General features: G+C 58.9%; 4 protein-coding genes across 5 annotated transcripts; 2 read left to right on the forward strand and 2 right to left on the reverse strand.

Moving 5' to 3' along the window:
• Positions 1 to 530: 530 nt before the first annotated feature.
• ADGRG5 (adhesion G protein-coupled receptor G5) lies at positions 531 to 6,384 on the reverse strand. 2 transcript variants are annotated; one of them, XM_048958596.1, is made up of 12 exons: positions 5,842 to 6,384; positions 5,397 to 5,470; positions 5,199 to 5,277; positions 4,992 to 5,130; positions 4,556 to 4,693; positions 4,321 to 4,437; positions 4,078 to 4,224; positions 3,882 to 4,000; positions 3,408 to 3,673; positions 3,235 to 3,334; positions 2,421 to 2,683; positions 531 to 2,327 (listed from the first exon to the last, which is right to left on the reverse strand). In XM_048958596.1, exons 2-12 carry the CDS (start codon positions 5,458 to 5,460, stop codon positions 2,251 to 2,253), a joined length of 1,509 nt encoding a protein of 502 aa, XP_048814553.1. In that variant the 5' UTR covers positions 5,461 to 5,470; positions 5,842 to 6,384; the 3' UTR covers positions 531 to 2,250. The 2 variants fall into 2 exon arrangements, with proteins under 2 accessions (XP_048814553.1, XP_048814552.1); XM_048958595.1 differs by having other exon boundaries at positions 4,992 to 5,133.
• Positions 6,385 to 7,659: 1,275 nt separating this feature from the next.
• Positions 7,660 to 12,800, forward strand: CCDC102A (coiled-coil domain containing 102A). The gene is made up of 8 exons (XM_048958897.1): positions 7,660 to 8,916; positions 9,608 to 9,825; positions 9,944 to 10,052; positions 10,279 to 10,395; positions 10,488 to 10,697; positions 11,211 to 11,381; positions 11,463 to 11,566; positions 12,310 to 12,800. The coding sequence occupies exons 1-8, from the start codon at positions 8,353 to 8,355 to the stop codon at positions 12,434 to 12,436; spliced, it is 1,620 nt and encodes a 539-aa protein (XP_048814854.1). The 5' UTR covers positions 7,660 to 8,352; the 3' UTR covers positions 12,437 to 12,800.
• Positions 12,801 to 13,389: 589 nt separating this feature from the next.
• DOK4 (docking protein 4) lies at positions 13,390 to 18,592 on the forward strand. The gene is made up of 9 exons (XM_048958502.1): positions 13,390 to 13,479; positions 14,838 to 15,035; positions 15,816 to 15,923; positions 16,005 to 16,119; positions 16,193 to 16,312; positions 16,424 to 16,613; positions 17,030 to 17,168; positions 17,257 to 17,380; positions 17,452 to 18,592. The coding sequence occupies exons 2-9, from the start codon at positions 14,970 to 14,972 to the stop codon at positions 17,574 to 17,576; spliced, it is 987 nt and encodes a 328-aa protein (XP_048814459.1). The 5' UTR covers positions 13,390 to 13,479; positions 14,838 to 14,969; the 3' UTR covers positions 17,577 to 18,592.
• Positions 18,593 to 19,411: 819 nt separating this feature from the next.
• Positions 19,412 to 26,528, reverse strand: POLR2C (RNA polymerase II subunit C). The gene is made up of 9 exons (XM_048958299.1): positions 26,415 to 26,528; positions 26,183 to 26,232; positions 25,500 to 25,568; positions 25,332 to 25,384; positions 25,080 to 25,208; positions 24,020 to 24,071; positions 23,375 to 23,543; positions 20,575 to 20,649; positions 19,412 to 19,895 (listed from the first exon to the last, which is right to left on the reverse strand). Exons 1-9 carry the CDS (start codon positions 26,498 to 26,500, stop codon positions 19,751 to 19,753), a joined length of 828 nt encoding a protein of 275 aa, XP_048814256.1. The 5' UTR covers positions 26,501 to 26,528; the 3' UTR covers positions 19,412 to 19,750.
• Between the last annotated feature and the right edge of the window lie 66 nt (positions 26,529 to 26,594).

Genomic DNA, 26,594 nt, shown 5'->3' on the forward strand with positions numbered 1-26,594 from the left:
CCGAGCCCCGACGGCAGCGCGGTGCGTGCGGAGCTAAGGGAGCGTGGCCAGGTTCCAGCCCAGGCAGTCCTTTGTGTGCACTGAAAGGGAGAGCCGGGCTCCAAGGAGATGGCGGGGAGGTGGCCAGGAAGCGTAAATACGCAGCCTCTCACGGATATTCCCAAAGGATTGAATGGGACTTTTCTTCTTTTTCATGCTGCTGGGGGAAGGGCGGACGCAGCGGCACGGGGACAAAAGGCAGCCAACAAAACACAAGGTGCCATAGCCACACCGGGAGCAGGGATGGGAATGGAATGGAAACAGGGATGGGAATGGAATGAAAACGGTGCTTGCTGTGCCTTGGAGGGTCCCAGCCCAGCACCTCGTGCTCCGCTCACATCACCCATGAGCTGTGGCCCCTTTGTTCAGCTCTCCCAGGGCTGGCACACGCTGCATCACGCGGCCGCACCGCAGCCAGCACGGCTCCTTTCAGGGCAGCCATCCCCTTGCACCCGCATCTCCCCAGCCCCACTCCTCTCTCCCTGCTCCCATCCCCTGGTGCAGGATGCAGCCCCCTGTGCTGACCCCCCGACCCGGGGTCACAGCTTCTATAGGGAAGTGACACCTCGGGCCGTCCTCTTGCTGCTGTCCTGAACAAAAAGGCTTCTGTCCACACCAGGGTGTTATCAGGAGGTCGGTAGAGTTATTTTTGGGCTGATGTCTGCACTTGTTGATGTTATCGGATGATGTGGAAGTCAGCAGGGCTTGCTGCTGCCTTCAGAGATCCTCGTGGAGCACTGGGGGAGGAAATCCTCACAGTTGTCCCTGCGGGGGAAATTTGCCCTTGGGCTCCAGCCAGCAGCACTCCCTGGGCCTGATAAGAATTTACAGCTCGAGCTGGGCAGTTTGAGTCTTGGGAACCTCTGTGGATGGAGACCCTGTGGATTCCACCCGGTGCCCAGAGGCGCTGCATGGGGCTGAGCTCTGGGCAGGTCTGAGGTCCCAGCCCTGCAGAACCCCTGTGTGCACCCCGGGCTGCAAACCTGCATCCTCATCCCAGCCACTGCCCAGCCCGGTGATCCCAACACAACCTGGGAGCTGAATGCTTGCGTGCTGAGAAAATACACCCGATAAGGCTGTGGGAAAGATAAATAGGGCTGGCTCTCCTTGAGGAGGTGAGACGGGCTGGGCTTCAGTTCTCATCGCCATCCAGCACAGCATGGGGATGGCTGGGTGTCCTCTGAGTTCCAGGCACTTCAGGGTGTGCCACACTGCACCATGGCCCTGCAGCCCCAGGACATGGTGGGATATGGTGAGAGTATGATGAGGGTATGATGAGGGTTTTCCAGGCACTGCTGGATACAGGAACAGGCGTAGGAACGCACCGGTGTTGGTGCAGATGCAGCTACTGGCACGGTCATGATTCATGCCTGGGGTGCGGGGCCAGGAAGGTGATGCTCACCATGGGGTTTGCTTGCTGCCTGCCAGCTCTTGGCGTCCCACCAAGCTTTGTCAAGTCCCAAATGATGACAAAGTGCTGAGCCATGCCCAGCTCATCGCCGCGGAGCTGCAGCAGGACGGCTTTTGTCCTCGATGTGAGCGGGACGGGTGGAAACTCAGCAGCGAATTTCCTTTGTGCGCAGAACAAAGCACAAGGGCGAGCGGCTTCCTTTGCTCTGTTCCCAGAAATAGGTCCCACAAAGCAGCCAGAAAGGGAAAAACACTCAGAGGAGTGGTATGGGAAGAGCTGGAGCTGTGCCACCGTGCCCTGCATGGGGAGGACCCTGCAATGTGATACCTGTCCCCACAACCTGGCTCCAAAGTCCTGGGTGCAGAGAGGCAAAGTGGGGCCAGTTTGGGCTGCCGCTTTGCCATCACCATCTGCAGCCACGTTTCCTGCCCCCACAGTTTCTCCTCGCTGTGTGCCTGCTGCAGGCTGGGCTGCTGGAACCCCCCTATGGGTGATGGGGTGGCGCCGGACTTAGAGGTCTCCTCCACCCTTCATGATTCTGCGATTCTATTTAGGGACGGGGTTAGGGGATGGGGCAGCGGTTGGATTCGGCGATCCTATAGCGGCTATGATTCCATCAAAAGTCTTGTTCGTACCACGGAGCTCTGTTCCGCGTTTGCTTTTGTATGGGAGGAAAACCCGTTTCCCATGGACCACACTCCAGCCCATTGCCCTGGTGCCCTCTGGCGGCTCCTCGCCGCCTCCATCACCGGACGCCACTTTAATTAACGCTAAATACCGAGGCCAATCCCGCAGCCCCGCTATCTGGAGGCACTGCAGTCGGATGTGCTGCGCTTGCTGCGATGCGTGCTGAGGTACCAAAGGCAGAGGAACACACCTGGGGGGTGACAGTGTTAATGCCATGGGCACCTCAGTGCCACGCTGGGAGGACGAGGGAACCCCCCCCCCAAAATCCCACCCGGGTGCTGACCTTGCAGGGAGTTGAGGACAGTGAAGAGGTAGAGCTGGGGCACAAGGAGCACGCCAAAGGCACAGAAGGCCGTGCCCCAGGTGGTGCCCAGCAGGCAGGTGAGCCCCAGCACCGTCACCCAGTCCCTCCTCGCCCTCTGCTGCTGCTGCCGTGTCTTCCACAGCACCACCACCACGGCCACCAGCACCAGCACGTTGAACAGCAGGATGAGGCCAGCATAGCACAGGGTCATGTAGTGGGCGGGCGGGCTGGTGAGCCAGCACCTGGTGGGGATGGGGGAGAGATGTGTCCTAACCCTGGTCAGCCTGGGGTGCGCAGGGTACATGGAGTCCTTGGGAGTGCATGGCTAACCCAAAGTGCATAGGTGCATGGTGAATGGGGAGCAAGGGGTTTCTAAAGTCCCTGAGGTGGATGGGAACTAAAGGTGCATGGGGCACTTGGGAAGCCTGAGGTTCCTGGGAGCACAAGGGAAACTCAAGGTGCATGGGATTTCTGGAATCCCTGGGGGCGCGTGGCTAACCCAAAGTGCACGGACAACGCTGGGTGCATGGAGCACATGGGAACCCTGAGGTTTCTGGAATCCATGGGAGCGCATGGGCAAGCCAAAGTGCGTGGGATGGATGGCTAACCCAGATGCACGTGGCCCTTGGGGTGCATGGGGAGCCCAGGATGTGTGGGGGATTTAAGATGTACAGGGAAACTCAAGGTTCGTGGAGTACATGGGAGTGCCTGGGTAACCCAAAGTACATGGGGTGCTCCATGGGGAGCCCAGAGTGCATGGTGTGCTTGAGGAGCCAGCAGCCCCCACACTCACATGGTCACGTTCTTGTAACCGTCAGCAGTGCTGATGATGTGGTGCCCATAGATTTCTCTCTTGAAGATGAGAACAGCCACCACGGCCAGCGTGGGCAGACCTGGGGGTCAGGGAGAGGCCACGTAAGGCCAGGCAAGGGCAGTGGGGCAGTGGGAGCCCATGGGGGCACTCACCCCAGGTGCAGAGGCAGAGCTTGAGGAGGTAGTGCCGCACGTAGATGTTGTAGACCTTGATGAGGAGGAGGTAGAGGTGGAAGCCCTCAGCCCACATCCACCCCAGGGCACAGAGGAGGCTGCCATGCAGCAGGGCGGCCACAGCCTGGCAGCCCTCCATGGTGCCCGCAGCCAGTGGCTCGCTCAGCAAGAAGCTGGTATTGAGCAGGAACAGTGCAGCCAGCAGGTTCATGTGGATCCTGGTCGTGTCGTCCCGCGGCCGGCATCTGCAGGAGGGGAGAGGGCACGGGGTGCAGAGGATGCCCACCAGGCAGCACAACACGGCGTTGTGCATGGCATGGCACAGCACAAGGAATGGTGTGGCACAGTGGGCAGCGTGGTGTGGTGTCATGCAGCACTGCACATGGCATAGCACACAACATATGGCAAGACATAGTATGGCACAGCATGGCACATGGCATGGCACAGCTCTACCTGAAGACACAGCAGAGCAGCAGAGTGCAGAAGGCAGCGGCGGCCGAAATGGAGCAGCCCACGGTGCTGATGTAGGTGAGAGATTGCAGCTCGGACTCGCTCAGGTTGTGTGCCTGGATCTGTCCGGAGAGGTGCACATGGGGTGAGCCATGGGGTGTCCTATGTGGTGGGAGGAGGAAGGGCAGGAGCCACGCACCAGCAGCACAGCAAAATAGGTGAGGTGGTTGCAGAGGCAGCGCACGGTGCCCTTCTGGTGCTGTGTCTCGCAGCCCTCCCTGCTCCATGTGCCAGCACTGCCTGTGCCTGCGGGCTGCCAGAAGACACAGGTAGCATTGGAGCTGTCCTGGTGGGAAGGAGGATGGAAGAAGTGAGATGGGAACAGTCTGCTCCCTGGAAACCCCACGTCTCACCAGTGGTGCCATGGTGGAGCTCAGCTCACCAGCTGCTCGTTGTGCCCAAAGCGGATCTCCACGGGGCGCCGCAGCCGGCCCACCCGCCTGTTGTGCAGGAAGGCCCCCAGGATGTGGTCGTTCAGCACAGAGCTGTTGTGCTCATCCTGTGAGAGACAGAGCAAGATGCCTTATGGGGCCCCACAGCAGCCCTATAGTGTATCTACATGGGGCTGCTCAAGGGGGGCTCGGCTCTCCCCAGGCACCCTCATTGCCAGCGCTCACCAGGAACAGGCTGGCACTGTGGATGTGGATACAGATGAGCTTCTGCTCCTCCTGTGCCCCCATGCCCTCCATCAGTTCCACTGGGAAGTTGATGCTGCCCCTGAGCCATGCTGATGCCCGCCCTTTGCTCTGCACTGGCTATGAGGGCAGAGGAGAGGTCACACTTTTGTGGGAACCCCCTGAGCATCCCCAGCCCCAGGTGCCGAGCAGGGTCCTGGCTCCAGCACTAGCTGCATTTTGCAAAGAGGAGAACTGGGCTGGGGAGAGAAGAGCTCAGGGCAGGGAAGTGTGGTCCAGCAGTGCAGGAAGTGCTGTGGAGCTGCCTTGGGACCCTCTGCGCTGTGAGGGGAAGTGGCCCCGACACATCCTGCGCCAGGAGGTTATGGGTAGAGGCTGATGCAAAAGCACTCCATGGGAAGGGCACAGAGGTACCCACCACGTTGCTGCTAACGTTGAGCCCTCGGAAGCTGCCAGCCGTGATATTGAACACAAAGGCCTCTAGGATGTTGGTTTTGAAGCTGTATTCCTCTTTGCCAAGCGTGCTGTGGGCCAGCGCCCGCTCCAGCTCTGTTAACCTGCTAGGGGGATGGGGTTGGTAGGATGTGGGGGGATGGGGGAACAGCAGGGATGGGGCTGCACTCACCTGGCCCAGTTGTGCCGGGAGCTGCCCTGTTTCAGCCCCTCTGACAGGTTATGCATGCAGCTCTGGATGTATTCGGTGTCTGCAAGGGGGGTTCTGGGAGATGAGCCCCAACCACAGCACCTGCCCAGCTTCCATCCCCACCTCCCCCCAGCCCAGCCCCATCCCACCCCCACCAGCAGCACAGGGATGTATCCCCACCTTGGTTGGGCAGGACAGGCTCAGCGAGGCAGAGGACGAGAGCAGTGAGCAGCAGGGTGGGCATCTCTGCGATCCTGCAAAAGGCACCCAGCCCCACACACACCCAGTCACAGCCCCGGGGCCACGCTTGGGGCACTGTGGATGGGGCTACAGCCACCGCAGCTGCCTGCCATGCAAATCCTGTGACATCCAGGCGCTGGCACCGACCCTGCCCTGAACTGCCCAGGAGGAGGCGGTCCCAGCGCGAGGGTGGAGGGCACCCAACAGATTTGCATCCTTTGCAGTGCCACCCCGACCCCAGAAAGCAGCAGCTTACCCACAGCACCCACCAGCAGGGGCACCAGCCCTCCTAGCACTCAGCATCGCTGCGTGGCCCCGGCTGAGAGATAACCCCTGAGCCCCCTCCTGCCCCATAGAACCCCACGGCCATCCGGGGAGCCCCTACCTGCGGGAGCCGGGCAGTGCTGCGGTGTGTCAGGAGCTGCCGTGATGCTGTGGGGGTGGCTCTGAGTGCGCTGTGGGTTCGTGCAGCAGAAGGGGAAGTGTTCGTAGCAGATAAGCAAATTAAAGCAATGGAACTTTTGGATTCGGCCTCTTTCACGCAGCCCTCCACAGGATGAGTTGGTTGGGGCTCAGCCGCACTGCTGCCACTCCGGCCTCTCGCTGACCCACCGCAGAGCCCTTTTGGCCTGGGTTTAGCAGGGGAATTCCAGGCATTACCCATTTTGGGACAGGCTGTGATTGCAGACCCCACAACACCACCGCGGGCCCTTGGCACCCCTGAGCTGCTGCCAGCAAAGTGACCGGCAAAGAAACACCCAGATCCGCAGAAGGGAACCACCGAAATTTTTCACTCCCAGCAGCCGTTTCCTCAAACAGCCCCTTCAGCGTCGGGTTCTTCACTGAACTTCTGCTCCCCTCTAAAACCCAGATGCTCACATCTGACACCGCAAAAAAACACTGACAACCCTAGCAACAGCAGCATTCCCAGGCTCCTTTCGGTGCCAGCAGGGCTGCTCCTCCGTACCGCCTGCAAAATCGTTCGGCTCCGAGGGAAGGAGAGGGGGAGAGCCCCTTCCCTGGCGCCGGGTGGTTCTTTCCAATGGAAAAACACCGGGGTTGGAGGGAAGGGGCCGGGACGTGCGCAGGCAGAGCGGTGCTGCTGGGAATTGAAGCTCACCGCTCGCCCCACGCTGGGTGCCAGCATCGCCCGTGGGAAATGGGTGAGCGGGGATGCTTGTGGGGTTCAGAGCTCTTGGCTGGAAACCTTCCAGCGGAGTGGGAAATACCCGGGGAAAACATCCCCGAGAAAATGTGAGAATGGAGTTTTGGCGGCCCGCATCCTGTGGATGGTGGGACCCCGAAATGCAGCACTGTTGTTCCACGGGGAGGGCAGGAATCCAGCGGGGAGGTGAAAATCCCCACGGCAGAGCAGGGGGATGAGGATCCACCACCCCAAAGCCCGCAGCGATGGATGTGGGGCTGCAGGCAGGGCTCGGCGGGAGCTGCGCCTCGATCCTTGAGTCCCGGCAGCGCTCAGACCCGGGAGCGAACCGAGCGGGGCCACGCGCGGGAAGGAGAGGGAGGAACGCGCGTGGGACCCCCGGGGGCAGCCCGCGGCGCTTCGGGCAGCGCCCGCCCCGGGCCGGGGGGCGGGGAGCGGCGGGAGGAGGAGGAGGAGGCGGCGGGAGGAGGAGCGCGTTCCGCCGGCAGCGCCCCGGCCCGCACCGCACCGCACCGCACCGGATCCGGTGAGCGGAAGGCGGCGGGAGGCGGCGGGCGGGGCGGCACCGGGCGGGGCGGGCAACTTGCGGGGAACTTCGGCGGGACGGGGGCGGGACGGGACGGGGCAGAACGGGATGAGCCGGGCCGGGCCGAGCCGGGCGGCGCCGCACCGAGAAGGGCCGGACAGCACCGCGCCGCGCCGCACCGGGCAGCACCGCACCGCACCGCCGCGGGGGGAGCGGAGGAATGCGGCGGTCCCGCGGGTGCGGCGCGTCACGGCGGAGTGGCAGAGGCTGCGGCCAATGGGGCCGCGCGGGGGGCGGGCGGCTGTCGGAGGGGTCCCGCGTGGGCCTCGCGCGTTCCGGCCGCGGGTGGGCTGCGCGTGCGGCGCGCGGGACGTGGCACCGCCATGGCGCTCCGTTCGCGCACGCGTCCTCCCGCCCGCGGCGCCCCGTCCCGCAGCGGGGGTCGCGCGGGGTCCCCCCGCCCCGCGTGGGCAGCGCGCTGTGGGGCCGCGGGCTGCGGGCGGGCGGCCCCGGCCCTGTACTTATCCCATTAGGGAGCGCTGCAGCCTCCCATTGAGGTTTCCTGGCGCGGTTTCCCGTTTTGGCAGAGCGCTGCCCGGCCGCGGCCGGGTCAACTGCGGCGGCTCGTCGGGGCCGCTCTGTGCCTCCCGTGTGGGGTGAGGAGGGGCTGGGAAGGGGCCGGCTGGGGGTCGGCGTGCAGGTGGCTGTTTGCACTCTGAAGCACAGAGCGGTTGCATTGGAGGGGGCCTTCCAGCCTGCTGTTGGAGGGGACCTTACGGCCCGTTGAGCTCCAAGTCCTGCTGCAGGCTGCCTGCCCCCCAGCCCGTCCGTGTCGTGGTGCACCTCCACGGATGGGCACCCACAGCTTTGGGCAGCGATGCCAGCGTCTCATCGCCCTCTGAAGGAAGGATTTCCTCCTCCTATCTACCCAACACCTCCCCTCTGTTAGTTTAAAGCCACCCCCTTGTCCTATCGCTATCATCTCATGCTGCAAGTCTCTCCCTGCTGCTTGTGATCTCCCTCACAGCAGTGCAGTGCTGCACGCAGGAGCTCCTCTTCTCCCCATAGGGCTGTGGTGCGGACCCTTCACAGCTTCACCCCATGGGCCATACCCCCTCTGACACCTCTCTCCCACAGGCCCCCAGGCTTGTTGCACACCCTGATGCTGACACCGGAGGCGATGCTGCAGCCCTAGGAAAGCCGCCATGAGCCAGAGCGGTGCCCCACGCCTGGCCGGTTCCCCACAGCTGCATGGCGGCTCGCTGCTGGCCCTGCTGGGCCCCGAGCGGGGCGGTGGGAGCGAGCCAGGCCCCACTCCGTCCCCTCCATCCCCCCCCAGCGGGACGCCGTCACCAGGACCCCCCCCGGCCCTGCTGGAGGCCGACTGGGAGGGCCGCGAGGAGCTGCGGCTGCGGGAGCTGGAGGAGGCGCGGGCGCGGGCGGCCCAGATGGAGAAGACGATGCGCTGGTGGTCGGATTGCACGGCCAACTGGAGGGAGAAATGGAGCAAAGTGAGGGCAGAGCGCAACCGGGCCCGAGAGGAGGTGCGGCAGCTACGGCATCGCCTGGAGGCGCTCACCAAGGAGCTGGCAGGGCTGCGGAGAGAGCGCCAGGAGGGGCTGCAGGAGAGGCAGCAGCTGGGCCGGCAGCTGGCACGGCTCCGCGGTCATGATGGTGGCGCCGAAGGTGATGGCGATGGTGATGGCGAGGCCGGCCCTGAGAGTGAGCCTGTGCGGGATGTAGGGGCTGAGGCACCTCCCAAAGCCAAGGTGAGGGGGATGGGAGCAGGGCTGGGGGTCTTTGTGTGCTTGTTGGGATGATGGAGGCATGCTGGAGTGGCAGTGGGGGGATGAGGCTGTTCAGGAAGGGCTGGCTGGGAAGATGAGGAGGGAGTGTTGCCCTCTATGGGACAGAGCAGCTGGAGCACATGGAGCTCTGCTTGGAAATTTCTGGATTTAAAGATATTGTGAAGGTTGGGAGAGACCTCTCAGATCCCCAAGCCCAGCCTACCCCCCCGTGCCCACTGACTGCATCCCTCAGTGCCTCATCCCCACGGCTCTGGGGTCGGTGACACCCCCACCTCCCTGGGTGGCTGTGCCAATATGAGAGGTCAGCCATGGGAGGTATGGGTGACCTTGTGGTGGGTGTCAGCTACCAGCAGGAGCAGCATCACATTCTCAGGTTCTCATCCTCGTGGTAGCCTTTGGTCTGGAGCACCAATCCTACAAGGAAAGGCTGAGAGAGCTGGGACTGGTCAGCCTGGAGAAGGCTCCAGGGGAATCTCATTTGTGTTTATGCATACCCATGTGTGCAGTGAGGGTGGAATCAGGGAGCTCTGGGAACACTATGGGGCTTGAGAACAGGGGATGCCTCTGATTATCACCCACCGCAACAGCACCCTCCCTGGGGGCAGCTGTGCTTCCCACTTGTGAGCCCTTCTTCCCCACGCTGCAACTGCAGGAGCTGGAGCTGATGGAGAACATCCTGAAGGGCAAACAGGAGGGCACCGACAGCTGGGAGCAGCGCAGTGCTGCGGGCACCCGGAGCTCCTTCTCGCGCCAGGAGCGGAGCCGACTGCTCTGGGAGGACGTCAGCGTCGTCGAGGAGGATGCCTCCAAAATCACTGCCCTGAAGCTGAGGCTGGATGAGTCTCAGAAAGTGCTGCTCAAAGAGAGGGAGTGAGTGCTTCAGGTTGCAGACTGGTTAGGTGCCACCTGGCCTGGCTGGTGGCTGTCTCACCCCAGGAGGGGACACCACAAGGCTCTGCCAGCTCTTACCAGGGCTGCCTCTCCACAGGGACAAGCTGGCACTCAGCAAGAGCATCGAGAAGCTGGAGGGTGAGCTGAGCCAGTGGAAGATCAAGTATGAGGAGCTCAACAAGAACAAGCAGGAGGTGATGAAGCAGGTGAGCAAGGTGTACAGGAACCTCCAGGGGGTGACACGTTCCTGGGTTAGTGCCGTTAATCAGCCACAACTTGTCCTTACCTGGAAGCTTGGAGACTCCAGGCACTGTTAGAGGTGGTGGATGTGGTGTGGTCATAGGGCTGCGTCCCTCCAGCCTGAGGGGGACCACAGGGGCAGTGCAAGGGATGGCGGGTGGGTGCTCACTGCTTGCCTCTATCCCCCTGCAGCTGAACATCCTCAAGGAGATCCACCAGGACGAGCTGGGACGCATCTCAGAGGACCTGGAGGACGAGCTGGGTGCTCGCTCCAGCATGGACAAGAAACTGGCAGAGCTGCGCATGGAGGTGAGGCTGGGCGGTGGGGGGCATCCGCATAGGGAAAGGGAGGGCGCAGAGGAGCAGGAGGAGCCTGCTGTTCCCCTGCATCCCCTGCCCAGATGGAGCGGCTGCAGGCGGAAAATGCAGCCGAGTGGGGCCGACGGGAGCGGCTGGAGACGGAGAAGCTCAACTTGGAGAGGGAGAACAAGAAGCTGCGGGCGCAGATCGAGGATCTGGAAGAGGTGCTGGCTCGCAAACGGCGTCAGACGGCCAGCGCCCTGGACACCGACCTCAAAACCATCCAGGCTGAGCTGTTTGAGAAGAACAAGGTGTGAGGGGTGATCCTATCCCGGGCCATCTCAGCCCAGTGCCACCTCCTTCAGGGAGCCCTGGGTCCCTGCGTGCTCCGTGTTGCTGTAACAGTGTCCTCCAAGACTCTGCCCTCACCTTGTGTTCAAGAAACATGGAAAGGTGGCACTTAGGGACAAGGTTTAGTGAGGATGGGTTGTGGTTGGACTTGGGGATCTTAGAGGTCTCTTTCAACCTTAATGATTCTACAGTTCTGTTTAGGAACGGTGGTGATGGGTTGATGGTTGGACTTGATCTCGGAGATCTGTTCCAACCTCAGTGATTCTATGGTTTAGTGGGCATGGTGGTGATGGCTCAGTGGTTGGACTTAGATCGATCTGAGAGATCTTCTCCAACCTTCCTGATTCCGTGGTAGTCTGTAGGGGGTGGCAGTCCATGGAGGTGGAGGCTCCTCCATTACACAGGCTGTGGGAGAGATCCCTGGGAGCAGAAGGGGCTGTAGGGAAGCCATGCTCAGCCCCGTGTCCCTGCAGGAGCTGGCGGACCTGAAGCACGTCCACGCCAAGCTGAAGAAGCAGTACCAGGAGAAGACAGCCGAGCTGGCCCATGCCAACCGCCGTGTGGAGCAGCACGAGGGTGAGGTGAAGAAGCTGCGCCTGAGGGTGGAGGAGCTGAAGAAGGAGCTGGCCCAGGCTGAGGACGAGGTGAATCCCTGCGGGTGGGTGCTTTGGGAGCTGAGTGGCTCTGCTCAGTGCCAACTGCTCTGTTCCTATCACCTCCTGCAGCTGGACGAGGCCCACAACCAGACTCGGAAGCTGCAGCGGTCGCTGGATGAGCAGACAGAGCAGAGTGAGAGCTTCCAGGTGCAGCTGGAGCACCTGCAGTCCCGGTGAGTGAGCGCTGGACCCACAAGTGGGCTCATGGGCTCCCTGCACCTCTCCCCTCCCACCGTCTCCCCAATCCACAGGGCCTGAGTGCCCCCAGCACATCCATGGAGCAGCTCGGCACTACTGGGGTCTTCTATCCTTATCCCCATCCCCGTCCCTGGGTGGCACTTCCTGAGCCTGCAGGGAGGCAGGAATGCCTGTGAGTCTCGGTCTTTATTGCTCCTCAAAACTTTTCTCTGGCCTCCCTTTGCTTCTCCAGCAATAAAGAGATGAAATGGCCGTGAGAGAGATCGATTCTGCTCTGGAGCGTCTCCGGGAGGCGCTCAGGGAGTTTGTTTTTATAATCTTCCTTTGTTTTATTGGGACATCTTCTTTAAATCATAGAGGAATAATGGAGGCTTCGTCTTCCCCCTCCCTGCCCCTGCAGCCTCCCTGCACGCTCGCCCTAAATAATTCATGCTTTCCAGTAAAACACAAGCGGGGAGCGATGGGGGAGCTGCATCCCTGCCATCCTGGGCCCTCCATTTCAAATTTTCCCCATCAATCTTTGCTGATGAATTTTAATGTGGGAGCGAGTGAAGAGCTAAAAGCACTGGCGCCGATCCCTCCGCCGTGCTCAGAAAGGCTTTTTGGGGCGTTCCATGGGGAGAATGCAGATGGGGGAAACAGGAGCAGCTCCTAAGGTGGGGTCTCACGAGCCAGGGGGGGATCAGGGCCACCCTCTTCCAGCAGCTCTCTTTTGCAGGCTGAGGAGGCAGCAGAGCACCCCGCTCTTTGGCAAGATGCGCAGCGCCCGCTTTGGCCCCGATGACCCTGGAGATGGCACCAGCGACCCCGATGAGGATGAGGACTTGCAGATCCAGATGCCCTGAAGTCCGGGGCCGTGGGGACATCCCGTGGTGGTTCCCTGCCAACAAGTGCCTGTCGTCACCGGGCTCATCCCAAACTGCTTTGCACCGTGTCCTCTGTGCCATGACCTCGCTGTGGATGGGGAAACTGAGGCACGGGGCAGCAGGGAGCAACTTGCTGGGAGATGTTCTGAGCTCGCTGCCTGCACCTCTTGAACTGATACCCCTTGGCCACCTGAGTAGCTCTGAGCATCAACCAAGGGGACCAGGAGGAAGAAGCCTGCAGCAGAGAGTGGGGCTGAGCCAAGCAGGCTGAACCGGGGCCTGCAGCCTGCCAGCCTGTCCTGCCCACTATTTTATATATATATATATATATAATTTGTATGTATGTATTTGTATATGACTTTTTTTATTATAAACACCAAATGCAGCAGGACTCAGGCTCTGTTGATGTCTTGGGCTGGAAAAGCAATAATGGAAGGGATGGCAAGGGGCAGCACTTGGGGGGGCAGTGGGGCTCAGTCAGGTGTCCCTGGTGCTGGGAGGTGTGTGGGGCTCTGGGGGAGCTCCAGCGCTCACCCCGGGCTCTGAGCGTGCCCTGCAGTCCAGCTTGAAGCCGCCGAGGAGCTCAGACAGAATCTCATTAAAAATTAACACAGCAATGAGCTCATGGCTTTGCCCTGCTTTTAATGGATCTGCTGAAGGCACGGCTCCTTGGCGCTCGCTTCCTTTCTTAATGACCTTCGTTTGCAGCAAGCATTAATTCTTTCTGCGGGCAGGGGGAGGCACACGGTCCGTGCCCAAGGGGTGACGTGAGACCCTGCAGCACACGGACAGGGGACGGCCGGTATCGCTTTCCTCCAGGCAGACGTGGCCGGGATGCAGCGATCCCGTTTGGGGCGTTCACTCTGAACCCTAATGATGTCCGCGAGGTGGGCGTGACCAAGCGCCGTCCGGTGGGCGTGGCCTCTGGTTGGGGGCGTGGTCTCTGGTTGGGGGCGTGGCCTCGCGGCTGCCGTGCTCGCAGTGCCCGACGCCGGGGCCGCAGCCTGCAGCGGTGGAGTCGGGTAAGGCTGGGGTTGTGGGGGCTGACACGTGTTGGGGGGCTGCGGGGGTGACGGAAACTGAGGGGGGGGCTCTAGGGGTGCAGTGTGGAGCCCGACAGTCGAGCATCCCTTGCCTGTTTCCTAGGTTACTGTTGCCCTCGGGGGCTTTTCCATCCCCGGATGGGGGTGGTGGCCGGCATCCCCTCGGCCCTGCGTTCACCACGTGCACCCCTTCCCCGGATGCCCTCCAGCCTCCCTCATCTCTCTCTCCCTGCCTCAACCCTGGACTCACTCAGGGCTCAGTGAGAGCTGAGCAATGGAGACCTTATGGGTGACCGCAGTGTGGGGTCAGGGCATTGCCCTCCCCTTCCCATTGCTGGGACAGAGGCAGAGCTGAGCCCATTCTGTCCCATCCCATCCCCATACTATCCCACGGTGATGGTGGTGGCACTGGAGACGTGGCCTGGGGACATTGGTCCCACTGGTGAAGGTGTCCCTGCTCCATAGGCTGTAGCTATAGGAGAGCTGGGTGCAACCTGGCACCTTTTCTGCCTTTGCCAACGGTGTTTGGCTTCTGAGTAATGCTGTTGGTTATTCATCTCCCTTTGAATTGCACTCATTATTTACCACCGAGGCTCCAGGATGTGATGTGAGAGGCTCTGACAGGGAGTAGAGCTCGGGGTGCTGCAGGGGTGTGGGGATGTGGCTGGAGATGGGGGCTTGGGGATGAGGCTCAGGGATGAGGCTGGGGCTCAGGGCTGAGGCTGAGGACTGAGGTTGAGGGCTGGGATTCGGGTATGGGGCTCAGGTATGGAGTTCAGGGCTATGGCTGGGGCTCAGGTATGAGGCTGAGGGCTGGGACTCAAATATGGGGCTCAGGTATGGGGTGCAAGGCTGGGGGAGGGAGCCAGGTGTGGGATCATGTGTCCCTTTTGGCAGATATGGGTATGAGAGCCCTATCGATGCTGTGGATCGGGGATATCAGGGCTGCTGCCCTGCCTGGGTGAAGGAGGAGGAGGAGAGATGAAGGCTGGCACAGCACTGCCACCCAAGGTGGAGCTGAGCTGATCAGTGCTTGTGAATGGGGCCGTGCGGCAGTGAATGGGGCTGTGTGGCAGTGAATGGCTCCGCTTTGGCCCCGTGCCCACCTCGGAGGGGTTGGGGTAATAACTCTGAACCCTACTGACGGCACTGTGGTTGGTCGCAGCTACTCCGCTGCCCGGGAGGAAGGAGAGGAAGTGCAGGGGTTAACGTCGGACTGTTCCACTGCGATGGTTCAGGCAGCAGCGGAGGGAAGGGAGGAGAAGGAGGAGGAGGAGGAGGAGAGACGGAGGAAGATGTCACCGTCTCCCGTCTATCTGTCGTTTCTCTTTCCCAAGAAGGGAACCCGTGGCAGTGGGGAGACGATGGGGAACGCCGCTGAGACAAAGCCGGGGCGGAGGCGGCGGTGAAACGGGAGCTCAGGTGAAGGAGGGAGGAAGAGGAAGGAGAAGGGGGGGCCGGGCTCCGCCATGGCTACGAATTTTAACGACATCATCAAGCAAGGCTACGTGAGGATGAAGAGCAGAAAGCTGGGGGTGAGTGAGTGGGGGCCGTGAGGGGGGGGGGAGGGATGCTCCATGGGCTCCAAATGCCGTGAGAGCCGACGTGGCCAGGGATCCATCCACGTTGCCGCTCACGGCATTCGGCGTCCCTGGCGTTTTGGGTAAAAAAAAAGGCGTTATTTTGGGTCTGCGTGTAGATTGGGGAGGAGGGGGCAGGAGGGGGAGGGGACACTTGTTGCTTGCCGAGCCATCCCGCTGAGTGCCGTGCCTCGGTTTCCCTTTGCTCCCAGCAGCGCTGGGGGGGGGGGGATGCCCCACAGCAGCTGCAAAATGGGGGGTTACAGCTCTCATGGAAGGGGGAGCGGGGCCAGCCCCCCACCCACCTCCATTGCTCGGAGCATGCTGGGTAATTTCACGCTAATTAGGGAGAACAAAGAACGAGTGTGGGGTGGGGGGAGGATGGGAGGGGGACACAGTGGTCTCATCACCCCTGCAGGGTTAGGGGATGGGGATGGGATGGGGGCAAACAGTGGGATGGAGCTGTGTGAGGTCTGCGAGGTGGGGGCTTCAGGGGGCTGTATGCAGAGACACCGGGGCTGCCCGGACCCCAGTGTCCTCTCCTGTTCCCAGGATGGTAGAAGGGGACCAATGGACCCCATGGGCATCCCTGACCTGGGGATGGGGAAACCAAAGATGGCAAGCACCACGTGTACCTGAGGTTCCTCTACTCCCAGGCGTGGAAATCCCATAGGGTTGGTGGGGAAAGAGCTATTCTGCAGGGGAGGGGGACGCATGGTTCATCTCTACCTGCAGATCTACCGGCGGTGCTGGCTCGTCTTCCGCAAATCCTCCAGCAAAGGGCCCCAGCGCCTGGAGAAGTACCCAGATGAGAAGGCAGCGTGCCTGCGGGGCTGCCCCAAGGTGAGCAGCCTCAGCCGGGGGGTGCCATGCATCAACCCTGCCCCCCAGCACCGCCCCGGTGACACCGTGCCACCCCTCCAGGTGACCGAGATCAGCAACGTCAAGTGCATCACACGGCTGCCCAAGGAGACCAAGAGGCAGGCGGTGGCCATCGTCTTCGCCGACGATTCCGCACGTACCTTCACCTGCGATTCGGGTACGGGGTGACGCTGCGGGCTGGGCGATGCCAGGCCATGAGGCCTCGCTTTGCCATGCTGTGTGCCTTGCAGAGCTGGAGGCTGAGGAGTGGTACAAGGCGCTGTCGGTGGAGTGCTTGGGCGCCCGTCTCAATGATATCAGCCTGGGGGAGCCTGACCTGCTGGCGGCCGGCGTGCAGTGCGAGCAGACGGGTGAGCATGGCGTGGGGCACTGGGCTCAGCCCTGCTGCGGCCGTGCTGAGATTTGGGGTTTTCTGGTTTTTTTTTTCCAGTGTATTATTATTATTATTATTTTTTTCCCAGACCGGTTCAACGTGTTCCTCCTCCCCTGCCCCAACCTGGACGTGTACGGCGAGTGCAAGCTGCAGATCACCCACGAAAACATCTACCTCTGGGACACGCACAACCCGCGCCTCAAGCTGCTCTCCTGGCCCCTCTGCTCCCTGCGCCGCTACGGCCGCGACGCCACGCGCTTCACCTTCGAGGCGGGACGGTGAGATGGAGACGGGCACACCCAGCATCCCCCCCCAGGCCTGACGCCGGGCTGAGGGCTGCCATAGGGTGCCCCATAGCTGTAGGGCCGCTCCGGGCCCTTCCCGGGGCCACCCACGCACCCAGCCCTGCAGGAGCCATGGGGGGAGCCGCTTAGGCTCCGCCAGGCCTGGCTATATTAGGAACTTTCCTGCTAATTACCAGCTCCAGAGGGGAAGAAACATGATCTTTCCTTTCATCCCGGCCCTATGGCTTCCGCTGACTCACCGTGCCCGGCACGAGGGGAGGGGGCGGCGGGGCCGGCCGCGGGACGATGCTGGCTGGGAAGAGCACCCGTGGGTGCTGGGGGGCTGTGCTGAGGCCTGGCCCACCCCATTGTGGGTGCCATTGTAATGCCCCTCTGCTCTGACCCCATAGGATGTGCGATGCAGGAGAGGGTCTCTACACCTTCCAGACGCAGGAAGGCGAGCAGATCTACCAGCGCGTGCACAGCGCAACGCTGGCCATCGCCGAGCAGCACAAGCGGGTCCTGCTGGAGATGGAGAGGAACGTCAGGGTGAGGCACAGCCCGTGGGATGGTGGGTCGCCTGGGGCAGCTCGTGCCCTGCGGGGTGGGCTCACGTGTGTGCCGTGCTCACCCCCAGCTGCTGAACAAGGGCAGCGAGCCCTTCTCCTACCCCTGCACGCCCACCACCATGCTGCCCCGCAGCGCCTACTGGCACCACATCACCGGCTCGCAGAACATGGCCGAGTCCTCCAGCTATGCCGGTGAGTGTCCTCAGGGCCCCGCAGGGATCCCGCAGCCCCTCAGCCATCCCCACACTGTGCTTTGTCTCCAGGTGAGCCCTATGCGGGCGCCCAGGCCGGCTCGGACACCGACCTCCTCGACAGGTTCATCCTGCTGAAGCCAAAGCCCCCCGGCGGTGACCAACCTGAGATCAGGGAGCCCACCTCGTCCCCGTGATGGGGGGTGCTCTGCAGCCCCTTCCTTCCCTTCCAGGGGTGTCCGGGCCCTGGGAAGCGCAGAGCCCTTGTTTGCACAGAGATGGCATGGGGGCATCCTCCGGGCCCGGCAGCCCGGCCTGAAGCTCCAGGAGGTGACGGCTGGCTGCGCTCAGTGACTTCAAATATATATTGCCTATCCATATTATACAGTCAGATATTTCCTTCTCACGCGGACGCAACGTTCATCGCCCCCGAGGAGACCTCAGAAAGAGGAGATGCTCACAGAGATCTTCGGCTCTGGGGCTGGGAGATGGAAAAGAGGCGGGGGCGAAGAGGTTGGGCCGATTTTCTGCAGGTAGGAAGGAAGGACGGCACTGCCCGGCCGTGGCACTGCGCCCAGCTCACGTGGCACTTTGCAGAGAGCTCTGAACGCTGCAGGATTGGGATGTCTCAGGAGAAACTGGTTGTCCTTCTGCACCGAGGCCTCGGGCCGGGCTGGGGGCTGAGCTTTGTACCCCAACCCACACATGTGCCACCATTGTGCCCGCTTGCCGGGGGCAACCCAGGCACTGACTGTGGCCAGTAGCAGCCAGCGGGGAGCAGTGGGAGCAGGGGAGCTGGGCTTAATGGACTGAACTGAAAAGCAATTGATTTTCTAGTTCTCCTATTTATTGAACTCCTTTAGAAGGGCTATCTTTTTATTGCAGTGCAACCCTCGGTGTTTCTTTCTTCTTTCGGTCTGGTTTGGTTGGTTGGTGGTTTTATTTCCTCCCTGAAAGCTCCAGGTGTGTGCTTTGGGAGCAGGGAGCGTTGTGATGTGGGAACCTGTGGTCTGTGGCCTGTAAATACTGTGTGTTGGGTCTGTGTAGCTTGTGGATGGGGCTGGGGAGCTGCGGGTGCATATGGGTCCCTGGGCACTGGCCACCCTCTGGTCAGGGGTGTAACCTGCTCTTTTCCTGGCTGCACGCCTCGTCTGGAAAAGATTTCACATTTATTACCAAAAAATATTCGGGTTTTCTTTTTTTTTTTTCTCTTTTTTTTTTTTTTTTTTTAAGGAATTGCTCAATGAATAAACAACCCTTATCCACCCTTCCTGTTTGTCTGTTCCATCCAAAGGCGCTTGGGAAGTACGTGTTGGAGTATCGCATGCCAGAGAGCCAAAAATGCTGAGCAGGGGAGATTTCCTCATGCTACAGGCAGCGTGTTTGGCTCAAAGCTTTGTTCTGCCTGCAAGGACATTCCAAAGGAAGCCCTGAAAGAGCCGAGGAGGGGAGAGGGGCACAGCAAGTCCTGCTCACACTCTTAGCAGTATCACCGAGGAGCTCACCTCATATCCTGAGTGCTGAGGAAGGGGAGAAGGAAATGGGCAGTTCTTGGAGCCTTCCAGCCACTGTTGTGGCTCAGCACACAGCCAGCTCAGCCCCTGCATGCTGCAGGCACAGCCAGAGCTGTTTGTAACCAGCTGGGGTTACTAGGGACAGCCTCTCCCAAACCCCATGACATACAGATTACAGGGCACAGGGGTAGAGTCTGCTCCAAAGGAGCCTTTAAACACAGCTAAGGCTCCCTGGCCCCCCTTCCCTGCCACACTGCCTCATGTGACGTGGCTCTTAGCAGCCCAGCCTTGAACATCTGCTTTAAACACAGTGCTGGAACTCTAAGGGACAGCATTACCTGCTGCAGGGGTTCTGGCATCCTTAGTAGATCACAGACCTTAGCAGGTCAAGAGCAGCAATTGGCAGTTACAGAGCAATGCTCGCTCCGAAGCAGGTCTCATTAAGTTAATGTCTAGTGGAGAGAACTAAACGATGTGTTATCTCCTCCTGCACGGATGAGCTTTCAGGGACGACTGAACACAGGGGTTTAGACTTTATTCAGTACAGGAATAGACATACAAACAGGACAGGGTTGTGTAACTGAGGTACACGCTTCCCAATCCCAAACACTATGTGACTACAGTCCAAAACTCTGGCCTCAGAGACAAAGCCCGTCCCTACCCCAGCAAAGACTTTGTTCCTGCTTTACCCTATGTGTCACCATGGCTTTCTCTGAGAAGTGTTGCTGACAAGCAGATCTGCACCAGGAGAGGCAGAGGGAGATGAGGAAACAATCCCTCAGCCCAGAGTGCTGCCAGGCAGAGGCAAGAACCTTCTGCACCACTGCTGCCTGGACAATCTCCTGCAAAGGGCCACTTCAGTTTATAGTGAGCACGTCACTCTGGATCTCATGGCTCAGCTGAGTCTGGAGGTCACTCAACTTCTTCTTCAGGCCAGACAGCGCAGACAGAACGATGGTTTCGGGGCGCAGAGAGCCGCAAGACTCCACGTTGTAATAAAACCTGAGGGTACAAGTTGGGGAGGAAGTTATCAAGTGCTCTGTGCAGAGGTGCAAAACCTGAGAGCACCCAGTTGTAGCTCACCAGGACACACCACAGGGAGATCTGCTGCAGCCACCAGCACTGCTGAGCTCCCAGCTGGGCACAAGCCAGCACTGCCCTGCTACAGTAGCAGCCACAGACCCTCACAGAGCTCAGAGCAGCCCTCAGGACCCTCCAAGATGCAAGAGCACTTGTGAGATTTTCTCTTAGCTATGTGATGCGAAAGCTGCACCAGGAAGCTAAGACTGGCTGTCTGGCTGCAGGCACTCCTGCAGCACATATCACCTGGAAGAGAGGGTAGCAACAGCAATCAGAGCATGAGAGACTCACACGGGTGAATAATACTGCTGATGACATCAGTGTCTCCAACATCACCCTAAGCCATCTCTCCAAGCCTCCTGACTGCAATGCTCTACCTGGTAACAGGAACTCACAAGAGTCACCTAGTATCTCCCAGAGGGCAAAACCTGCCAGGCCTGGGCACATCACCAGTTAACTGCAACTCCTGCTTTGCTTTTTAGGGAGCAGCAGCTCTCTGTGCTGGCAAACTCTGGTGTAGCATATCTGACTCAAACCAAGAGCAAATGCAGTGCACCCAGCTCGATCCCCCACCTCCCAGCAGCACGTCCAGCTCCCTTACCTCTCAGGCTTCCCATTGGGGTCATATGGAGCCTGAGCATCCTCCTCATCAATCTCCGAGTATTCACTCTTGGGCCTAGAATCAGAGAGCAGGGAAGGTCAGCATCGGATCAAGTCATGGAAAAGAGCTTAAATTAATGTAGCCCTTTCTATTTCCTCTGCCTTGAGCAGTCTGAGAAGCCAAGATAGGAAATTCCATGCCCACCACATTCTCCTGCTGGCCTCCCTCAGACCCAGTGAGGCCAAGAAAGGCTGATCCTCATGTCCTGTCATCAGTGGTCCTCAATAAAACTGCGCTTCCCAACCAAAGCCTCCACCTGCAGCAAACTGCTGGGAAAGACAAAGCATTTATGGACCTTCACGTTACTTGCCACATCATCTCTTACTGAAAACGGGGCAGAGACTGCATCTCTTTCCACCACGTCTGCTTTGAGAGTCCAGCTGCATTCCAGTGCTCTGCCAACAGCTCAAAACACAGCGAGTATGTAAAACCAAAACCAAAACAATCACTATCCTTGGACAGCAGAGGCATTTGTCTCTGTATTGTCTTCACCAGGAGCAAGATGAACTTGGAAAGAAATCCATTATCATCAGGGAACACACAGCAATCCAACAGCAATCAGCATTTCTTTTGGTCCTTCAAGCTTTGACACAGATTTTGTCAAGAACCTCTCAAGAGCTGTTTCCAGGCACCCAGCTTGCTGCACCAAACTCCAGGCTCATGAGGACGCAGCCCAGTCTGCCACCAGACAAAGGAATCTGCATCAGCACTGCCTTGGGCCACCCAGACGGGTAACGCCTCGCTGCAAAGGGACGCGGCCTCAACCTGTCACTTCTTAACATCCAGCACTACAGACATGAAACCAGAGAATTTTCTGCGGCACCACAACGAAGCCTAAAATTATTTCAAATCCTGATTTGAAATTCCACATCACAGAGACGTTCCTGCTTCGCAACCATCCAGCCTCCAACCCAAACGATCAAACACATTTCGGTGCCATTTTCCTGCCACGAATCCTTTGGCAATTACAGAACTCTCCAGTTCTGCTCCCAAAGTGACGGTGACAGAGGCAGGTCCTGCACACCAACACTTCTGATGTGCTCGTGGCAGAGATACTGCAGAGCAGCAGCCTGCTTGGCCCACCCCCACCCAGACTGACTGAACCAGCCCACAGAGGCGTCCTGCAGAGCCCATCAAAGCCAAGCTTTGGGGTTTGTTCCTTTGGGGTTTGTTCCTTCCACCCGTAAAAATGGCCTGGGATTGCTCTGGGCAGAGTCCCTGTGACAGAAAACACCTGGCAGACAGCTGGAGGTGTGGAATACAGGCTAACTGCTGCTCCCAGCAGCTCCTTTACTGACAGCTGCCTTAGCAAGGGGCAACATAAACAAGGCAATGCGTTTGAGTGTGCAGGCTCAAAGCGGACAGCAAGGAAGAGCGACAGGCCTTTTTGGAGTCAAGCCTGGCAACGCAGGGCCTGGGCAGGAGGAAAACCTGCTGAGCCCCTTCTGCTGCACGGCCTCCTGTCCAGCTGCAGCTCCACTTAAGCTTCTGTTCCCCCTGGTTTCTGCAGTCCCTGCACCAAATCCTGCTTCTGCACTGAGGTCTTCCCGACCTTGGCAGCTCTGCCTGCTGCCCTGCAGTCACAGCAGCTCATCTGCTGTCCCTTCTTAGCTCCTGCTCGCTGCTGCCTCGGCTGAAGCACCACTGATGGAGCACCTGGGGAAAGGACCTGGTCAGTCCTGGGAGCACAGGTGAATGCAGTTCAGCTGTGTGACAGGAAGGGGTGGAGCCTGGCTGCACCTCTCTTAGACCTCATTTAAGGGCTGGCTGCCACTGGGGAAGGATCTCTGGTTGGAGATTCCTCTTTTGTGGAGCTTTTACTGTGAGTGTAGATCTTCAGAGACAGGTGAGCACTTCTCTTCTTTCCTTTCTAATGTCCTCCTATTGTGTTGGTCTCTTTGCTGTTACACCCATCCCTATACACCTGTGCAGCATCTCTATTTTCTTCTCAGGATACGTGGCCCTGGTTCCACTGCCTATGTAGTTCCTTCCTTTGACCAGGAGGTTGGCCACACTGGTCTCCTGCCTTCCTTGCCTGATCTCTTATAAATGGGAATTAAGAGTTCTTGTGTCCTAACGAAAACATCTCTGAAGAGCTGCCAGCTCTCTTCTGCTCCTTTATCCCAAAGGACAATTTCTCAGGGGGTTCCACCCATTAATATTTTACTACACTGAGAATTTGCTCCCCTAAAATTAAGGGTCCTGACTGTACTCTTTGTTTGAGATCACAAATTCCACAAGGGCGCAATTAGCACAGCCCAGGTTGTCACTATTCTTGTTCTCTCCAAATAGTTGATCTGTGTTGGCGACTAACAGACCCAGTAACTGCCAATTACTAATACTTCACGTGCTTTTCTTGTGGCACAGGTTCTAATGCAAGTGGGTGGTTGGATCAGCTTTATGTGGCTGGTTTATCTGGTACTCAGGTGCTCTTCATTCTCCCTACACAAAGCATCTGACTGCTGTGTAGGAGCTCTTCAGGAGGTGGGGGAAACTGAGTGTCACCTGGGAAATCTTAAATCCTTCCTGACTGATGCAGCCTTCGTTTATCCCAGGGGGCCAACAGCAGTGAAACAAAGATTACAGAGACACCCCAGCAGTTTGGTTCAGCAGCCCTCGAGTGTCAGACTGAAGCTCTACAGCTGCGATTGCACTGGATATTGCAGGTTGGCCTTCAGGCTGCATCTTGCACCCCAAACAGGGCCAGCCTGGCCATGTGCTTTAGCCAACCATGACGTACCACTCCTCTGGCTTTGGGTACACCGTGTGCCTCAGCGCGTTGTCTGGGTCGTACTCAAAGGCCACCCCTGCTGTGGGGTTCCACTTGGCGTGCTCCTTGCCGAAGCCCTTCTTGGCATAGGCTCTCAGCTTCAGCTCCTGGCCCTTCCGCAGCTTCACAATCAGGATGTCTACAGAAAAGCCAGTGTGAGAAGGCTTGATGAGAAGAAATGAGCGTGCAGGATGGCACAAGGGAAAAGGCAGGAATGATTAGTGCCCAGGACCGTGCCACCAGAAGCCAGGCCTTGCTCGGACTCTTAGAGGGGCTCTCTATGTCCCCAGAGTAGTTAAGGAACATCCTGCAAAGTATAAAAGTTGCAGGCATGCCCAAAAGCACAGCTTAGGCCCCGAAGTACATGCTGCAGCACTTAGCATTTTTGTTTTCTACGTTCTCAAAGCTGAAGAGAGCAGTGCTCTCTGACACAGGACACTTGTTTGTTTACTAACACAAAATGCTAACCCTGCTGATGCTGGTGACTCTCAACTGGCAGTTTTAGACGTCAGTTCCAGGTTTACACAACGAGTAAACAAAGGATGGGGTACAGAGAGACTGAGAGGAAAACTCATTTCCTTCAGCAGCTCTGACTCCCTGCTGAATGCAACTCACCATCCTGCTCCACGTAGTCATTGGGGTCGTTGTCTCTGCTCCGAGATGTTACCTGCAGGAGAACAAAAGCAAGGAAACAAATGAAAATGCCAACCTCACGGACAGCATTACCTACAAAATGCTTGCAGAGAGCCACTGCAGAGTGACTTACAGCAACAAACACAGCCCACCCTATTTAATGGAAATCAGGGCAATTTTGACAGCTGCAACTCAGTTTGTGACATTCTGCTCCACCAGACTGCTCTCTCCCACAGGATAAAGAAGGTCACAGCCTGTGCCCAGTGCAGCTGCTTGGTTCTGCAACAGTTCAGTCGCCCATGATACTGCTGGAAGATGATGCACAGCTGAAGCAAGAGACAGTAAGCTGTATCTATTGCTTTAATTAGGCACTCTGGAACCATCCTCACCACCAGAAGCAGCCCCCAGGCTGCGGTGACCTCTGGATGCAGGATTAGAGCAGGGCCCTTCCAGCTGACAGCTTTTTCAAATATTCTGTATGGAGCCCCTTTGCATCTGTTCTGCTTTAGCTTTGCCAACCCTCCCCAAGGTGACTGGGCAAGAGCCATTTGGCAGCGCTGCCCTGGCCCGGGCTCCTCACACCTTGCCATGCTGAGAGCCAAGACTCAGAAAGCTGGGGGTCTCTGGGCTCCTGCCAAGCATTTGAAGGGGCTGACCTTGCCAGAGCTCCAGCAGCAAGCGTGCAAAAGGATGCAGCAGCACAACAGGAGGACACAAGTGCACCTGCTCCTGGTGTTCAAGGCAAGACGAATAGGCTGCCTCACCCATGAGATGAGGATGCAGGGTAAGGCTTTAACAAGGCCACGCTGGCTTAGATGTCATCAGACAGCAAGTGAAGAATGAGATGGCAAAAAGGACAATGGCACACAACTCTTTCTGCAAATATTCCTGCTCTGTGCTCCCATGATATTCTAAGTGAGGATTTCAGGCAGTATGAGATGTTCCTGAAAGCCTTCTTTTGTCCATACCCCACGTGTTAGCCACCCCAGGCTCAGTGGGAATGCAGAGAGGGGACATGCTGACAGGCAGAGGTGGCACAGACCGGAATGACACGGGGGTTGTTGGAGATGAGGTCACGGGATGTGACGTGCCGCGTCTGGTCCTCGTTGCAGCGGACATCAAGGGTGAACTCCACAGAGCACTCTGGACAGAATTCATCGCATGTGCAGTCCTGGAACAGACACAGGTCAAAGTGCTTTATGTCAAAGTGCTCTCAGCAAGAATTTATGGGGTTTCCCGACAGATCGAGCACCCACCACCAAAACAAGCACCCGAGACGTTTTGCTTTACTCACCCTGGAATACTGCATCTTATCCACAATGTCATCGCTGGTGAGTGGGATGAGACCTGTGGAAAGAGGGCAGTGAGACACGGCTGGGTGAGATGAGGGGAATGCAGAGGAACAGCAGCCTTGTGATAAAGGTGTTGCAACAGTCTGAGACAAGTTGTGCCCGGCACTCACCCAGTCTGTGGGCAATGAATTCATCATGGAGCACTGAGGAGTTGGCATCTATCTGGACCCAGTCAATAGCTGCAAGGAAGAACAAAATGAGCTGAGAACAAGCTAGACAAGGGGGAATAGCTCTAATCTAACAGAGGGTAGATCTAGGTAAGGTATAAGAAATCCTTTACTCAGAAGGCATTGAGGCCCTGGTATAGCTGCCCAGAGAGGTTGTGGATGCTTCATCCCTGGAGGAGGCATTCAAGGCCAGACTGAAGGGGATCCTAGGCAGCCTTACATTAGGAAATATTACTACATTAGGAAATACTATTTGTCTGAAAGAGTGGTCAGGCACTGGAATGGGCTGCCCAGGGAGGGAGGTGGTGGAGTCACTGACCCTGGAGGTGTTCAAGGTGTTGGATTTTGTGTTGAGGGACACAGTTTAGTGAGTACTACTGGTGACAAGTGGATGGTTGGCCTAGATCATCTTGTAGGTCTTTTCCAACCTTGGTGATTCTGTGATTCCAGTGGGATAGAGGGCACCCAGCACACGGCAGGGATTGGCGCTCGATGAGCTTTAAGACTCCCTCCAACCTAAGCTGCTCTCTGACAGCTGAGTGGTTGATGTGGGCACACAGAACTTTCCGGGTGAAGGCAGAAGGAGCCGTGACGACCGCCAGACAAAACAGCAAAGAAACCAGTACCTATAATGGGCACCTCCGCTATGAACACCCTCCGGATGGAGTTGGCCACGCTGCAAGAAACATCTCCGTTCAGCGCGCAGAACCGCGGGCCAACGCCGCTCCCGCCGCCCGCCTCGCAGCCCCGCCCGCAGCCTGCCCAGGCCTAGGCCCTCCCCGCCGCCCACCGAGGCCCTCCCGCTGCGCCCCCTCCCCTCAGCCGGCTTCGGGACGGGCCACCCGGGCCGCCGCTCACGCCAGGTCGGTGTTCTCGATGATGAATTTGACGTTCTCGTCAGTCAGCTCGGTGATGCGCACCGTGGGCTGGTTGGCGTACGGCATGGCCGCCCCCGATGGCGCTCTGCTAGGCCGCCGCCGCACCCCTCCCGCCGCCCTCGCGCGCCCCCTGCCGGCTCGGAGGACCCGACCCACCCAG

The sequence above is a fragment of the Lagopus muta genome, chromosome 12, assembly GCF_023343835.1.
Source record: "Lagopus muta isolate bLagMut1 chromosome 12, bLagMut1 primary, whole genome shotgun sequence".
In the NCBI taxonomy this organism is placed as follows: Eukaryota; Metazoa; Chordata; class Aves; order Galliformes; family Phasianidae; genus Lagopus; species Lagopus muta.